This window comes from Hypomesus transpacificus, chromosome 8 (genome assembly GCF_021917145.1).
Source record: "Hypomesus transpacificus isolate Combined female chromosome 8, fHypTra1, whole genome shotgun sequence".
NCBI lineage: Eukaryota > Metazoa > Chordata > Actinopteri > Osmeriformes > Osmeridae > Hypomesus > Hypomesus transpacificus.
Window position 1 is genome coordinate 934371 of NC_061067.1, and position 16479 is coordinate 950849.

Here is a 16479-nt window from a genome sequence, read left to right on the forward strand (position 1 = left end):
AAACACTCTCACTCACACCCAAAATGCTGTTGTGATGAGCAGGGTACCCCCTGCTTTTAAATTTTTCCATCACTGTAAATAAAGTTATAAAGTGTAGGATTGTAAAGCGGTCTTGCCTTTCATTGTCCAATCTACTTTTCAAACCATTACATGTATTTGTGTGTTTTGTTTTTTTCGAAACTATTTAATTCTAATTCAGTTTGACAAACCTTGAGAGCATAAAACATAATTACGCTTTGTTTGTTTAGCCTTCTGTTCTCTCCTTTTTTGTCATGTTTAATGCAACCGCACACTTTCCAAACACAAATCATCCAGAACAAACCGCTTCTCCAGAGGTCAATCAATGTGATTCTGTTTGTGACAAAAACACACAACCTGTTTATTTCTGATGAGAGCGCAGACTTCACATGAATCCTCAGCTACACCTTCATGCAGCAGCATTAATCAGTCTTTAAAAGAACCCTGGGGCTCTATTTTTGGTCACAAACCTAACAAGGCACCCAGAACTCAGGGAGAAGGAATGTGGCCATGAATGATGAGGAGCTGGTGTGTGGAAGATGGAGAGATCGATGGAGAGATAGGTGAACGGTGCGGGGAGAGGAGAGTAGAGGAAAAGGTCAGTAGGACAGACAAAGATGGAGGCTGGAGATTGCAGGTGTCAGTCATTCCTGTAACCGGTGGCAGATCATTATGGTCTGTTGTCGTGTGGTTCAAGGTCACGGACAGACGTGCTGGCTAGTCTTCACAAGACAGTGTTGGCCTGGCCTTAGCCTATAGTGTCTCATGTGGTGTAGCTGTATGGGCAGTCTGGCCAAGCTGGAGGAGGGTGGACAGGCATCCCTGCTATGCTGCCATGCTGCCACCCTGTGGTGATAATCAGAACTGCAGCAACAGCTCAAAAAAAAGGTCTGGTCCTTTCATCACTCCGGTCACAATTCTCTAGACCAAGTCAGTATGGCTGGGGGAGGGCGGGGGGTGGCCCATGGTTAGAAACTCCACCCAGTTGCTGCGGAAACCATGGGAGTAGACCCCGGTGTCCAGGACGAGGCCCCAGAGATGTCTGCGAGCCGTGTGGTCCCTGAGGGCCATGCGGAGCTCCCGCTCTGTGACGTTGGAGCTGACGTTCAGCAGCTGGAGGACCAGCAGGTGCAGCAGCCCTCCTGTCACCATGCTGCTGTACCAGGCACAGGTGAAGCACAGCGCAGAGCTGCAAACAGCACATTTACATTTAGTCATTTAGCAGACGCTCTTATCCAGAGCGACTTACAGTAAGTACAGGGACATTCCCCCCGAGGCAAGTAGGGTGAAGTGCCTTGCCCAAGGACACAACATCATTTGGCACGGCCAGGAATTGATCTGGCAACCTTCAGATTACTAGCCCGATTCCCAAATCGTGCAGCCATCTGACTCCCTCACACACACACACACACACCACACACACATCATACACACACATACATTCATCATCATACACACATCTGTTTTCTTTCTTTATTTCTTAATTTCCTCATAGAATGGGACATGTGTTAATATTTTAAATCAGTCCACACATTAATGTAATGCTGTATGTTGCTGTCTTGGAGCGAGGATTCCAGAATAATACAGTAACTAGAGCACAAATTACAAGAGGACAAAGCTGATTGAGTCAACAGTATGATAAATAAGCACTGTTGGCAGGTTGTAATCATAATCTCTTGAAGACTCAATTACAATCTCAATCAGCTCACACTGACTACCCCGATAATCTAGAGCCATCTAAAAATAGCCATGCTTTTAGTGACACTGAAGCAATTGCAAGGATCAGTTACATATTACGTGTTCTCTGGAGATTCTTAAGAGGCAATATGGCAGTGTGCCATAAGGTATTTGACTCACTATTGATCTACTGTAAACTGGCCTATTTTCATCTGGGTAGGGATGTGTCTGTGTGTGTGTGTGCACTGTGTGTGTACCTGTATTGGTTGTAGACCCCAGGGCAGTAGAGCAAGGCGGTCAGGACGTTCTGTCGTGGACACACGCTTTGCAGTACCAGGCTGACCCCGTACAGAGAGGTCAACAGGAAGAGGACGAGCGTCAGCAGGAAGCTGCGATGATTGGCCTGTCCCACACAGTTGTTTATCCTGCCATCGGCATTGACGGACATGACACACACACACGTATAGACAAGACAGAACACTGTACTGAGACCCTAGGTTACACACACACAGCACGGCGCTTTTAACAATTGTAGTGATTCATGCAACGGTTACTGTCAGTCTATTTTTAACATACAGTTACTAATAGTTTAGACACGGTTAGAAATAATTTAATCCTAGAGCAACGAGTCATTCAGGCCAGACAGGAGCGGTCGACATGACATTAACTTCACACAGTAAAGCCTGCAGCTATACCGCTGCCTGTAAACAACAGTGAGGAAATGAAGGAGGTAGACGGTTCAAGTCTGACCCACCAGACACAGTGGTGGTCCATCCTCAGGACGCAGAGCCCACAGATCCTGCAGTGGCCTGCCCTGGGAGGGCGGAGCAGCCTGCAGACGGAGCACCAGCCCCCCTGCCCCTCCGCCCCCTCCTCCCTCTGCTTCATCTCCTCCTCAGGCCGCTCGGACGACCCTGCCCGATGGGCGATCACGACCTCATGAGCTCCGTTGAAGGCGGGATCTCTGTCCGGCGGAGGGCTGTGATAGGTCACCGTGCTGTGTGCGTGGGCGGGGCTTGGCCGTACGTAGCCTGGCTGTCTCTTGGTGTGGTGCAGGGCCACCAGCGTGAGGACCATCCCCAGAGTCACCACCCCCAGCTGGAGCAGCCCAGTGTCCCCTCGCCAGTACACCTCCGAGAGGAACAGGAAGTACATGTAGGCCAGGGAGAACAGCGCCAGGCTTAGGAAGAAGAGGGTGCGGCCCTTCTTGCGGTGGGTGATGTAGTAGTACCACAACACCAGTACCGGCAGGGCAGTCAGTACTATCACCCCCAGCAGTGGGTGAAGGGCTGCCAGGTGCAGGAAGACAGGAAGTAACACGAGGGGCGGGACCACGGACAGGTCTGCCCGCCTGGCTCCGCCCCACAGCCAGGGAACACGGACGCGGTCGGAGACGGTGTTCATCAGATGGGACATGGAGTCTGGCTTCTGAGGCTCCCTCTTTAACCATCTGAGGGAAGATAAAGAAAGCAAAGAAAGAACTCTGAATCATTATGTACACTGTTGCTCCCAAGAACCCAACAGCATATTTCTTCCCAAGCCCAATCGGAGAAAGCAATGGAAAATCAAGAGTATGTTTAGAAAAGTTGATAGGACTCTGGAGACAGTTCCATCATTTTACTGGGCTATTCATATTTAGTCATTTGGGAGGCATATATTGGAAAGGATAAGTTGGAGCCTTGAAGGCTACTCAGAGCGCAACCCTATTACAGCGCAACTATCACAGCGCAACCTATCACAGGGCAACCTATCACAGGGCAACCTATCACAGGGCAATCAATCACCATGATACGGAGTGCATGTGCTACCCATCACAGCGGCACCCATTGTCAGGTGACCAAACATGATAAATGGGTGAATCTAGAAGGTGTCCCTCACCTGTCACAGGCCTCATCCAGCTCCTCACATTCACAACAGCAGGCTGCCACGTGGCTCCGCCTCCCGTGGCTGTCCACATACTCACAGCAGCACAGAGACTCCTCCTCCTCCAGCACCTTATTGGTCGATTTGGCTTGTTTCTTCATGACGGATAGCCCGTCAGCCAATTAATGATGTCACGGCCTTACTGAAGATGTTCAGTCTCCTGGGAATTAACAGAGGGCTTGGTTACCATTAGTGTGTGTGTGTGTGTGTGTTGAGAAAAAGAGAGATACAAACAGAATGAGAGAAAGAGAAGGTGTATGGAGTCCATTCTCTTATGATGAATTCATTCCACTTAATGACCAGTGCAGGCAATAACGACATTGGAAACAAGAGTTTCTATTTGCAGCGCCAAATCAGATGCCAGCTCTTGATTATTCCAGGTATTTTTCATATGTAAATGTCACATTACTCATAAAAATGTCAGGAATATTTTGCTTAAGCATTCAGTAGTGACGCAACCGGTAATTTTCTAGTGTACCCCATTCCCCTGTATGCTCTCAATAATAAGAAGTAAGGTTAATGTGTCCCCAGTGATTCACCAACCAATGACTTATTTTTGTGATCACCATCTCTATGTCCCTGGCTTGTAGAATATCAGATGGGAGAGGAAAGGGAGACAAATACAAACATGTTTTAAGAAGTGTAGGAGAGGTTATAGTCACAGAAAGAAACATAATATTCTTTAAATATGTACGATAGTCGATAGGAGATTCAGTAGGGTACCCTATGGGCATGCAGTATTGTTCACAAATTAAATTCCTTAAATTACTCAAGTGTGACTTCTAACGCTACAGTTAATGGAAATAAATAACATGTCATCTTTGTTGGTAAATTGATATCGCTGCAGAATTTTGCTATAGTCGAAAACGTAGTCTTGAGGCTATATCCTTGTAAAGCCTTCCTGGATGTAACTTGAGACAATGCTACACTGTTCTGAAAGTTAAGTAGCCTGTTGCTTGAAGAAGAAGCAGGATATTTCCGTTTATCTTCCTACATTTAACCTCGTCCTCTAGTCTACACCGACAAACATCGGCATAGACTTGAACATGTTCCAGTTCAAAAGGCGGCACTCAACTGTATGCGATGTTCTACTTCCTTGAAAAACAAAAACAGACAGAAACCAACCCTCGCCGCTAACGTCCAACCGCAATACATAAAACGAATGAAAGTGGCAAATAGTATGTTTCCTACCTGCAAAACAAACTAGTTACATGTTGATACTGTTGAAAAGCCATGGATTTCGATTGATGCAATTTTCGGTGGATTCCGTCCACCCGGTGAGGTCGAGCGTGGGCTGTCGCTGCCTGGACGCATTCACTGGACGGTGACTTTTCCACACGTCACTGATGTGGAAGTTACTAGAACACCACCTCTACCCTGTCTGATATATTGCATAATAATTTATATAGATTAGGCTATATGCAAATACGTGACCTCCTGACAACGTCGAGAAACAGAAAACCAGTAGATACAAAATTTGACATAGGCCTACATCTATGAGCGCAGCGTTGTTTTTGGAGACGAATAGATCACCATTTGGGTGAAGTAAGAGGATTGTCACGCTTATAACAGCCGGATGAACACATTTGAAGGTACAATGACAAGCCTGTGTCAGGAAAGTTTCTTTATTCATAACATTTACATACATTACATATTCGTAGGCCAAATGGAAGCAACAGTAAAAACCCAATTGATAGTGAAAACTCATTGTCCAACGACACCCACAGAAACAACTGATGTACAGAACAACAGACACCGTACAATAGACACTGAACAACCATGTTCTTAAATCAACATTGACAGCACCAAAAAGGCACCTGTGTAGAGGCAGAATTTACGAAACATATTCTCAATCGAACCGTGTTAAATATAAAAGTGTGTTCCAGTAGAAGTAGGTGATTCCCTGAAGGTACCGTCTCTTTTTTGTTGTTTTTCAGAGATCAAAAGAATTAACTTCGAAGATGAACCGTGGCTTGCCATGACACTTATGTGTCGTGTTACTCTCTTTTGGATTGCATTATAACGTACAACTCGGTCACTGATCTAAAATCTTCAAATAAAAAAGGTATCCTAAGTGCAACTTATTAAAATATTACTATCTCAACCTGGCTGAAAGGCTCCTGAGAAAGGTTTTTTTAAATATTCAAATGGTCTAATGTTTATCACAAACCAGCTGTAAAACCACAAACCAGATACAATTTAAATAAGTCTGTAGAAGGAAAAATGTAATAAAAATACACTTATATTTTCTAAAAAAGTAGAAGAAACCCGCACTCAGTTACCAATATGAAATAGAAATTCGTTCTGACAAGAAGCAAGCAAATTGTGCAAAATGTGAAATTAAAAAATTATAAATTAAATACTAATTTTTCTATAAGTTTGTACACATTTTACAGGTCCTAACCTTAGCTCTCGAGTAAAATGTTTTAACTGCCATTTGCACGCCCACTAGTTGAGAGGCCTATAGCAGATTACCATCCCAGACAGCATAGGAGAATCCAGTATCCACATACAAGAAAGGGAAAAACATAACTGTGAACATAATAACTTATCTGAACCGACCTGACAAAATAATTCTCCACCTATCATTCATCCATGTTGGAAATGGTTCTGGAACCTTTCACCTTATATGACAACAATGCCAGCAGCATTTAAAAACATCCACAAAAACACCTGGTACCAAAGGATCAAAGGCCCTGGGATTTGTTGGCCTTAGTGACAGGATGTTGGCCTTAGTGACAGGATGTTGTCGCTTTGATGCTGAAGACAAGGCTACGACAACTTCCCAGGAGTCTGTGCCTAGCGTCTTGTAGCCCCCCGGAGGCACACCTCAGAGTCAAAAATGGCGTCCTGTGACCACAAGGTGCGCTGGCGTCACTGTGGGGGTATTGCCGTTCTGTTGGCTAAGGCAAAGTTCTGCTGGAGTAGGACTAAAGAACCGCGGAGCTGAGGAGAGGGATCGGAGAGTCAGCATTATGAGAAGCACATGCAGGAGTCTTTTCACAGCAATATTAGAGTGCGTATGTAGGGCAAGGACAACAGTGCAGTCTGTAGCTAGCATGGTCTTAGCCAGCAACACAGAGCTGTTTTATTTTAAGTATCAATACACCGACTATTGAATTATGAACGTTATGAGTGTTGGTGAGATTTCTGTGTCAAATAAGGGTTGACACATGCACACACCTGTTCCAACAGGTTGATAGAGTCCTGTAAGACAGCTTTCATCAGCTGGTTCTCCTCTCTCGTCCTGTGGGGAGTGGGCGGTCTGTCGCCGAAGTCTGGAGCCAAACTGGGGCACAAACAACATACAGAACGCTGATTAAAGAAACCTTTTTTTGGTTATTTAGCAGACGCTCTTATCCAGAGCGACTTACAGTAAGACAGGGACATTCCCCGAGTCAAGTTGGGTGAAGTGCCTTGCCCGAGGACACAACGTAATTTCACAGCCAGAATTGAACCAGCAACCTTCTGATTAATAGCCCAATTCCTTAACCGCTCAGCCATCTGACCCCTTCTAATCCACCCAGGAGCAGAGGACGAGTCCTCAGACAGGAGGATGATTCTGGAGCCGAGCCTGCTCACCAATCAGATGGGGGGGCATTTAGTTTACACAAGGGGCATTTTGTATATAGCTGTTATGGAAACGTATCGCAAAAATTATGGGGTGGGGGGCACAGCATTCCATTTGGGAGGGGGGCATAGCCCGTAAATGCCACCCCCCCCCCCCCTCCCCTTGGTGGTGAGGAGAGGAGAGGGGTTAGAGAGGCTGGCCTACCTGGCCTCGCTCCTCTCCCTCAGACGGTTCTTGGTGCTGAGGAACATGCGGTGAGCCACATCCTCCATGGCCCACAGCTTGAAGAACAGCCCCAGGTTCAGTACCGTCAGCATCAGCAGTCTGCAGGGGACACAGTGGGCTTAGATTATGAAAACACACTGAAGTACAGCACAACAGAGTCGAAAAGCTATTCGGGGGGAGAAAAAAAAATGAAGGATTTGAAAAAAAACGAATGCGAAATTGCTGTCTCAGTATGAAGGGTACATTTTTTTCCTCTCTCTCTCATACTAGGTTTACAGGAACAAGTGGGTAAACCTGTCTGGGAACTCTAGTCTCAGATCAAGATCGTGTCAATCTGTCTTTTGTGAGTGCTCCAATTTTGTTGACTTACATGACACTCATTCCAGCAACAATGGTGGTAATGTTCCACCTTTGTTGACCCTTCATATCCATCGGCCCTGAAACACAGCAAAGGAAGTCAGTCATTCAAACGGACCCAGGTCAACAACATGTAAACAAATGCTTGAAATGCCCCATTTTGTCCCCAGAATGATCCCTCCAGTTGGCGTGTGATTCACAAGCAGATTAAGGCCGAATCCCAATACTCCCCCTTTTCCCTTCCCCTTAGTTTTTCTTTTTGAGCTAGAGGTCACACACACACTCACACTCACACACACACATACACATACACAGAGAACTGCACCAGTCAACAGTGTTAGGCCGAATCCCAATACTCCCCCTTACCCCTTCCCCTTACCCCTTCCCCTTACCCCTTCCCCTTACCCCTTCCCCTTAGTTTTGCACGTTCCCGTGAGAGCTAGTGGCGTCCCAATACTCTTTTGGAGCTAGGGGTAGGGCTAAGACTAAGGGGTATACACCCCTTAAAACCAAGTAAGATCGGGAGCTTACTTGAAACCTAGGACTATGTGAATACTGCGCGACCGGCAACAATGGCGGCCAGATCATCCAGAGAGTCCGATAAATGTAATATTTTCGGCTTAATTGATAAAAAAAATTATGAGAGTCTTTTTTGTGTTATACTCAGTCCTGAACATATGTATTTGCAAACATTTTCCTAATTGAAACGTTTCAAAAAAAATCGCTAGTTTGGTACGCTAATGTTACAGTGCTGAATTGCACAACAGTCCCGCATTTCTACAGTTTTAAGTGATCTCCATTAGCAGCAAATTTCGTTTAATATCAGTGCATAACGCTACTTGCTTTGGAGATATCGATACGTGCTAGATGACGTACCTGTAACCAAGTGGCGTCCCATTTCCTAGGGCTATGTAGCCCTTACCCCTTACTTTCGAGGGCCAAGGGGAAGGGGTAAGGGGGGAGTATTGGGATTCGGCCCAAGGCTAGATCTCCTGGTGACTTACATGAAGTGAATCCTATACAGGCAGTGTAAGACTTACCCATGCCTCCTTCTCTGTGGTGATCAGGGTCCGTCCCGTACTGCTTGTTGGGCTTCATGTGCCCGGACAGGGTCCTACTGTACGCCCGCCGCCTCCGCCGGACACCTCCAGCCTTCCCAGCATCCCCCCCGGCCTGGTTCAGCTCTGCATCCTCCTTCAGCAGCTCCGACTCTGACCACGTCACAGAACAAACAAGACGCGTTGGAGCAGATGAGTGAATGTGTGAGAGTGAGTCGGCAAAGACTTGCGGGTTCAAGGTCACGCAGTGCATTGAGATGTTAGGACAGACGTACACAAACAGTACTTTGGTTAATGGGTCACTCAATGTTGAGAACAACTGTTGGGGAAAAGGATGTCCTTTAGAATCAGGTTGCTTACATTTAACATTTACATTTAGCAGACACTCTTATCCAGAGCAACTGACAGAAAGTACTGGGACATTCCCCCCCGAGGCAAGTAGGGTGAAGTGCCTTGCCCAAGGACACAACGTCATTTTGCATGGCTGGGAATCAAACCGGTTATCAGCTGATTAATAGCCCGATTCCCTAACCGCTCAGCCATCTGACTCCCGCTTACAGTAACCCAGAATTAACCCAAGAGTACCAAAAGAAAATATACTCTCACACACTTTGTGCTACTCACCCAGGTGTTTAAAGTAATCTTCCAGACCACTCCAGGAGTTCTTGGTGATGAAGGACTTAACCAAACTCCACGGTTCCTTCCTGTACTTCACATCGGTGTCGATCCTAAATACAAAACATCTCAATTAAATACATACTGCCTTTCTAGACAATAAACACAGAGATTCTCGCATGTGCTGTAACAATAAATTAAATGTTCCTCACCTCAGACGACACTTCCGCTTCGAGTTGCGAATGATACAGTATCGATTCTGTGTGTAGAAGTAGTCGTGGTATGGCACGTCATGCGTGTAAACCTCGGCATTGACCAGATAGTAATGGCCCTCCCTGGAATCTTTGTAAAGGGTCTGACCAGCAGGGCACTCATTAGAACACACACAGGAACATCCACAAATCATACTCAAAGTGTACTTTCGCGCAAACAAATCATCTACTCATCTCTGCTGCTCTGAAGTCAGAACACCCCCCCCACACACACACACACACACACACCTGGTTCTCTGTGGCAGTGGAGAACTTCCCAATCAGAGGGTTGTTGATAGTGATGGTGTAGTTGAGGTTTCTCTTCATGGTACCAGAGGCTTCTCTCTCCCACGGGTTTAGTCTTGAATCTGGAGACGACACACAGAGCAGGGAGCTAGGTTAACAAAGCATGGATTTACAAACCAACTGACTGTGACTCTGGAGCATGTGTAGAAAAGACCCAAAAAAAGACACTTTTACAGATATCTGATGTACGTCATTCATGAATCAGCTTCATTTCTGTTGAATGACTGGGAATAAGGCATTTTCCAGGGTTATGTGGGAGGATACTTCGAGGGAGGCGAAAGGTTCAACTCACTCGTGATCTTCCTGGCCTTCATGAACCTGCGCATGAACGGAGAGTCTGAGAAGAGCAGCTCAAACATCTTCTCAGCGCTGAAGTGGAAGACCCGGTTCACGTACATCCGGCCCTGCTCCTGCGACACACACGCTCGCTCCTCTATATGGTCTGACAGAGAGAGGGAGGGCGAGAGACAGAGACGGAGAGAGAGAGGGCAAGACAGAGAGAGAGGGCGAGAGAGAGAGAGAGAGAGAGAGAAAGGGCGACAGAGAGAGGGCGAGAGAGAGAGGGCGAGAGAGAGACAGACAGACAGAGAGAGAGACCGAGAGACAGAGAGACAGAGAGACCAACATAAAGACATAAATATGTATTGATTGTAATGGCCAATGTAAAAGCCACCTCTATCTCTCCAGAACAGCTTTACTGAGGCAGCAGGTTGGTTTGATTCTCACCCTCCTCAGGACCACTCTCTGACCCGCTTTGCTCAGATAAGCCGTCAAGGTTGGCATTGAGGTCCAAAGAGAGGGAGGAGCGCTTGGAGACCCTCTCTGGAGCGAGTCTGTCTAGGGCCGGACTGCGGCTGCGTTGCTGGGAAGGGGTCCCACGAGAGTCTTCCTGCTGGACAAACGTGGACAGACAAGCGCAGAAAGAAAGAAAGAAACATCAATATCAGAAGCCGTCATGACGAACACGTGTAATGGACGAACACAGACAGGAGTTTGTACCATGCTGCCCGAGTTGGGGCTGAGGGGGAAGGGCATGTCCTCTCCCTGGGGGGTGGATGTCTGGAGGGGCTCCTGCTCCACCTGATGAAGACGCAGGGAGGGGATTCTCTCCAGACGGCCTAAATTCTCCTCCACACCCGGTCTCATGGTTATGCTGCACAGGGAGATATTGGTAAATCAGGCATGGCATTTCAGTAGCAAAGCCATACAGAGTAGGCTGAGCATGCGTGTTCATACCTATGCTGTGGTGTTGATTCTGCCGCTACTTGTAGGCTGTCCATCTCTTCATGGCTCAGGCCAAGATCATTTCCATAGTGCTGCTTTACCATCTGCCACAGCTCTAAACTCGTCAGGGGCTAGGAGAGCACAGTAGAAACTATGAAAGAAGCCAAAGGTACTTTTGATCAACCGCATAAACACTCCATGCGCAGATGCTTGCAAACAATGTTTTGTTTTTCCGAAATCTCACAAGTTATTCGACGCCAAATTCGACTGCGTGGAGCATGCTTTTCAAACGCACTAAGCTACAAACCTGCCGAGAGCAAAAAAACAATACCGCGATAACAGCTTTTAGCTCTACACCAGGCAACGTCAGGTCATAGACTTTATTTATATTATCAGATAAAATAAAATTTAGTTAGCTTGACCACTCCACTCTATCATAAGTTAAGTCAGTGGCTTATTCAACGCCAGAAAAGCAGCAAAACAAACAAGCTTGGGCACGATGTGTTCAATCCAGTAACATGCGGCTGGAGGGAATTGTGATATCAGTAACTTGCTGCTACCAAATTTCGTACAAGTCAGTACAATATTAATTTTAAAAAAAAGTGTGATACACTTACTTTTCAGTGCTCGTTTTCTCACTACCTTAGTTTTTCACTACCCTCGGAGTTCGCTGGACTATGAACTGACAACCTGCAATAAGGAAGTCCTCGTGCGTTCCTCCAATGCAACTTCGTTTCAGCCCCAACAATTAGAGACGGCTCCTCCCATTTATATCGAGACAGGTAACTGCTAATACGCATACATACCTCGGGTCCCATTCAGTTGTGACGAAAACTGACATTTTTATTTAATGAAGTTGAATTTAAGTTTAGGAAAAATACCAATTGTTGAAACCAGAACGTTATTCTCCAGTTCTTCACATTAATGCAAATTAGCTCCCTCGTCACGCCTTGAAGGGGGTCATTGAACTTTACTTTTGTTCCCGACTGCCACCAGTGTTTCGTGTGGAGTTGTTTGCGTTATAGCTGTATTCCCTAGGCTCACAGTCCTAGGAGCATGGCCTACTAGCACGGTTGTCAAGAGCAATATCCATGCAAATCACGAAGGTGAGATCATAAAACGATGAAATCTTTACGTATAATTACCAAGTCGCCAAGGCTGGAATAGGCTACAGTAGGCGTATCACTCAACCCTGTTAGGCAGACCTGCTCAGTCCGAAAGACGGAAACTAAAGGCAATTCAGAATCGGACTGTTGCCAGATGTAAGCACGGTGTGTACTTAGGGTTGATTAGATAAGACCAGTTAGGAGGGTAAAGTCACAGTGCTAATAGCGGTGCACAAGACAGGTCACATGGAACAGCTCCGGTTGTGATACTCAAAACGTACCCAGGCAGTTGCAACTGTTTGGCATACGTCATGGGATCAATGCAATGGCATTTAAAATAAATAATGAAAAGAACAGCCTGCCTTGTGAATATTAGGGCCTCATAATAGGGATGCTAGAGCTATCCTTTGAGATGTGAGCATCTTACAGGGATGGGCTGCTGAAGCGATGCTACTGTAGATATAATAGCTTTAGTATCATATCTGTTCAAATATTTGAACCTGATCTATAAAAATGCAGGACAGCTAGATTGTATGTGGTTAGGCAATACTGTTCCTGGGTTTCAGCTCACACCCCAACCTCTAGATCTGTGATACGAACTGAACGACACCACAAGTCAGGAACAGTGCTCTGAAGTGCAAGTTTCCCCGGGTGTGGTGGATTTATGGCATGGATTCGATTAGCGTCATGTCAGCTCATCTGATCAGTGCCTTAAGGGAGTCAGGTGGCTGAGCGGGTAGAGCATCGGGCTAGTAATCAGAAGGTTGTCAGTTCGATTCCCGGCCGGTGCACATGACGTTGTGTACTTGGGCAAGGCACTTCACTGTGGCCCTACTTGCCTCGGGGAGAATGTCCCTGTACTTACTGTATGTCGCTCTGGATAAGTGCGTCTGCTAAATGTAAATGCCTTACCTTGTCCATCAGAGTGTTCTGCCACATACGGAACACACCCTGGTAACTTTTCTCTCTTGCTGAGAAAGAGGTAAAGAACAGCTGCAGGGGAAACCAAAAACAATCAACAAGTTAATTAGTATCAAACTGATACTTCTAGCATCTTGAAATGAAAATATTTGTTTGTGTAGATGCCCTTTTGAACAGGCAATCTTGACAGTATCAGAATCAGGGGTACTGCCAAGTGAGTTACACAAACGTGGAATTCGCTGTGGTGACATACACAAACAAGGAATGTGTTCCTGAATAGTTAGCTGATGTTTAGTGTACCTTCTCTGTGCCGGTGCAGACCTGGATGGCATTAGGAATGAGTCTGGCTGTCTTCTCTCTGCTCATGGAGGTTATGTCCCTCAGAGTTAATATGATCTATAACATGAAGGTTATGTCTCTCAGAGTTAACATGATCTATAACATGAAGGTTATGTCCCTCAGAGTTAACATGATCTATAACATGGCCACAGATCACAAGAGAGTCAACTGACACTGTTCACAAGCAGTAGGTTCATTAATAAAACCCATGCTTTTGTTCACTCAGACATTCTAGAAAATGCACACATTTAGAACACTAACACACACTCTTTCTCTAAAAGACAAACACACACACACCTTAGAATGTATTCAAGCATTCAGAATACATACTTCCTCATAGTGGCTCATCGATTCCCTCACTCCCTCTACATCCCACATCCTCTACACTGTTTGTTCTCACCTTTGTTCCCCTGAACACATTGCTGTAGAAGCAGAGGCAGTTCTCAGACAGGTAAAGCCGTCCTTGCAGTAGAATGTCTCTCTGCAGGGCGCACGCATAGTCTGGGGAACAAATTAGACACATTTTTAGATATACAGATCCACTCAACCCAAAGTAAGGAAGCAGCAGGATATTCTGTGCGGCGTTTAAATGCACAAAGGGTGTAAAAAGCTACTGTAAGGTGCTGAGATCAACCGGGTAACTGACCCACTATAAGTCGTTCTGACTCCTGCAGCTCTTTGAAGAGCTTCTTGAATTCATCAGACCTCTGTTTGTAGGTAGGGGGCGGGACCTGGGGAGACGCTAGGCACTGCCCCTGAGGATGGGACACCTGAGTGACGACAGACACCAAACACACAAATAAACCAACATGGAGTTTCAGAAGACCAGGTCGACATAACACAAACGGATAATTTAATGCAAAACTTGTATTTATAAATTAGATACCTGCAAGGTTTTATGCATTATTATTTTTTATTTTCTATATTCAGTGAAAACTCTAACATCTATATCCCAAATAAAATAATGTTGAGAATCTAGATTCAAGCAAATATTCAACATAAAAACGACAGAATCTTAATGATGTTTGAATGTTTCAACCTGGATGTGATGAAATACTTTCAACATGTGCTGCAGAGAAACTGTTTTTGTGGAATCCACTAGAGGGCAGCAAAGTTGAGATGTGTGTGAGTTTTGTGTGTTAAGCGAAGGAGTAAATCAGTGCAAGTTTGAGAGGCTGTATCTGTGTGTTACCTCAAATAGTTTGTGAGTATGTTTGCAAATGTTTGACAGATGGGAATAGAAAGATATATGTTTGCAAATTATTGATAGATGGGAATAGAAATATATTTGACCTCATCTTCATCGGAGCTCGATCTGAAATCCCCTATAGATGTAGTTTCGTCTGTGAAATCACTTCCAATCCCTGTTCTGGACACTTGGTCCATTTCTGTGGGCTGTATTCTACTGCTGGAAGGATACCTATAGATGACAGATGATAAATTACAGTTATATTCATGTAAGGATGCTGTTTTTTGGCCACCCCAAACATGTGATCTGGTTTGCTAAGGGGCACATACAGACCTAAGGTATACTACGACAGGGTAACAGGTCAGAATGGCAAACTGCACCGCGTTAGGTACAAACGGGTTTATCCTGCCCTGCTACCCAGGAGAAACTGTAGCCAAGGCAACTCCCATCGAGTATCATATACAAGACAATTCACTGAATCTGAATGTGAAGTGACTTGTTGTTAAAGCATGAAGACGTTGTAAATATTATGGGCTTAGCCCAGCTTAGTACCTAGTCAAGTTTTTTATCTGAGCAGAGATCGACTTCCACAGGTATCGAAATATTTTGGCATTAATTTGAGCGCAAATTCGTTTTGGAGCTTTATATGTAATATAAACGTTACGTTAGACTCAAGGTTCTATTTTCTGAAAATGACAAGACACATTTTTACCTAAAAGATTCGGGGCTTTAGCCCCAGAAGCCCGCATGTTTGGGCCACTGACTTTGCATGCAACTCAGCTCAAATAACTAATGCATTCACTCATTCAGTGAATGCATTCACTTAATTCTATGTCCAGAGTGCAATATGCACGTGAGACGGGAAAACATTTGACCAGTGGATGTTGAATCTACTACTACACGATAAAGTGACCAAACAAAATCTGTTTTAATTTACTAGTTGATGCTTTAACGTAGACTTGACGTGTCAAACTATTATAAACAACATCTTAGCCTATTCTAATGGTTATAATCGGTATAGCCACTGCTGCATAAAGATGATCGGTTCGTTGCGCAAATAGCTGGCAAAGGTCACGGAGGGCAACCCTGTGGCTAAAATGCCACCTCGACAACTGGTTCCGAGTAATAAGGTTTCACATCATGTTCATTGGTATAAATGTGCTATGAAAACATACCTTTTGTTTCACCCAGGTGAAGACCAGACCTGAGATGGCTATCTTCTGCAAATTTTAAGTGAGTCTTGGATGACACATTTCTTAAATCTTGCGCTCGATTCAGATCCCGTTTCTTCGATGACTTGCGTCACATAAAGTGTGGTCTCATTAGTGGAACTAGCTTTCCGTTCACCTGGTAACAAGCGTCACATGGGGAACCAGTTTGTTAATATGGGAGCTGCATACCTTTAAAGCTGTTGTCATCGGGGCTGTGCTCACCCTATTAGCATTTGCATACTTAAACTGATAGCAGACTAGCGAGTCTAAAAATACACCCTCTCGATCGATACGTGATACCTTTGAGTTGTCATCCAGATGAACATCAATCTTTACAGTATATTCATTAATGAGTCGGCAATCAACCAAAAATGACAACGTAGAGGAATTACAAGTTAAAATTGTAGATTGAATACGATTATCTCCGTCATTGAGGCCGTGTAAGCACTCTTTGAGTAGAGGAAGGCTTGGCATTGAGGCCTGAGATT

The 16479-nt window shown here is 45.2% G+C and overlaps 2 protein-coding genes across 3 annotated transcripts; both read right to left on the reverse strand.

Moving 5' to 3' along the window:
- Positions 1–358: 358 nt before the first annotated feature.
- On the reverse strand, positions 359–5117 carry zdhhc23b (zinc finger DHHC-type palmitoyltransferase 23b). The gene is made up of 5 exons (XM_047023358.1): positions 4810–5117; positions 3574–3778; positions 2450–3145; positions 1953–2120; positions 359–1207 (listed from the first exon to the last, which is right to left on the reverse strand). The coding sequence occupies exons 2-5, from the start codon at positions 3717–3719 to the stop codon at positions 940–942; spliced, it is 1278 nt and encodes a 425-aa protein (XP_046879314.1). The 5' UTR covers positions 3720–3778; positions 4810–5117; the 3' UTR covers positions 359–939.
- Positions 5118–5224: 107 nt separating this feature from the next.
- gramd1c (GRAM domain containing 1c) lies at positions 5225–16214 on the reverse strand. 2 transcript variants are annotated; one of them, XM_047023356.1, is made up of 18 exons: positions 15956–16214; positions 14885–15011; positions 14238–14361; positions 13992–14092; positions 13553–13648; positions 13244–13324; positions 11238–11356; positions 11001–11154; positions 10728–10890; positions 10294–10443; positions 9945–10063; positions 9657–9799; positions 9454–9557; positions 8812–8982; positions 7785–7851; positions 7394–7513; positions 6802–6907; positions 5225–6564 (listed from the first exon to the last, which is right to left on the reverse strand). In XM_047023356.1, exons 2-18 carry the CDS (start codon positions 14975–14977, stop codon positions 6493–6495), a joined length of 1983 nt encoding a protein of 660 aa, XP_046879312.1. In that variant the 5' UTR covers positions 14978–15011; positions 15956–16214; the 3' UTR covers positions 5225–6492. The 2 variants fall into 2 exon arrangements, with proteins under 2 accessions (XP_046879312.1, XP_046879311.1); XM_047023355.1 differs by having other exon boundaries at positions 10728–10893.
- Positions 16215–16479: the final 265 nt, after the last annotated feature.

What these genes read in the sequence shown, in the direction of transcription:
- gramd1c (XM_047023355.1), bottom strand. Translation starts at nt 14,977, where the DNA reads ATGGACCAAGTGTCCAGAACAGGGATTGGAAGTGATTTCACAGACGAA. An exon ending in CGAGCTCCGATGAAGATGAG is followed by an intron (nt 14,362 to 14,884) that starts GTCAAATATATT and finishes GTCGTCACTCAG; the next exon opens with GTGTCCCATCCTCAGGGGCA. An exon ending in AGATTACTTTAAACACCTGG is followed by an intron (nt 8,983 to 9,453) that starts GTGAGTAGCACA and finishes TGACGTGGTCAG; the next exon opens with AGTCGGAGCTGCTGAAGGAG.
- zdhhc23b (XM_047023358.1), bottom strand. Translation starts at nt 3,719, where the DNA reads ATGAAGAAACAAGCCAAATCGACCAATAAGGTGCTGGAGGAGGAGGAG. An exon ending in CTGGATGAGGCCTGTGACAG is followed by an intron (nt 3,146 to 3,573) that starts GTGAGGGACACC and finishes ATCTTCCCTCAG; the next exon opens with ATGGTTAAAGAGGGAGCCTC. An exon ending in GGGGTCTACAACCAATACAG is followed by an intron (nt 1,208 to 1,952) that starts GTACACACACAG and finishes TGCTGTTTGCAG; the next exon opens with CTCTGCGCTGTGCTTCACCT.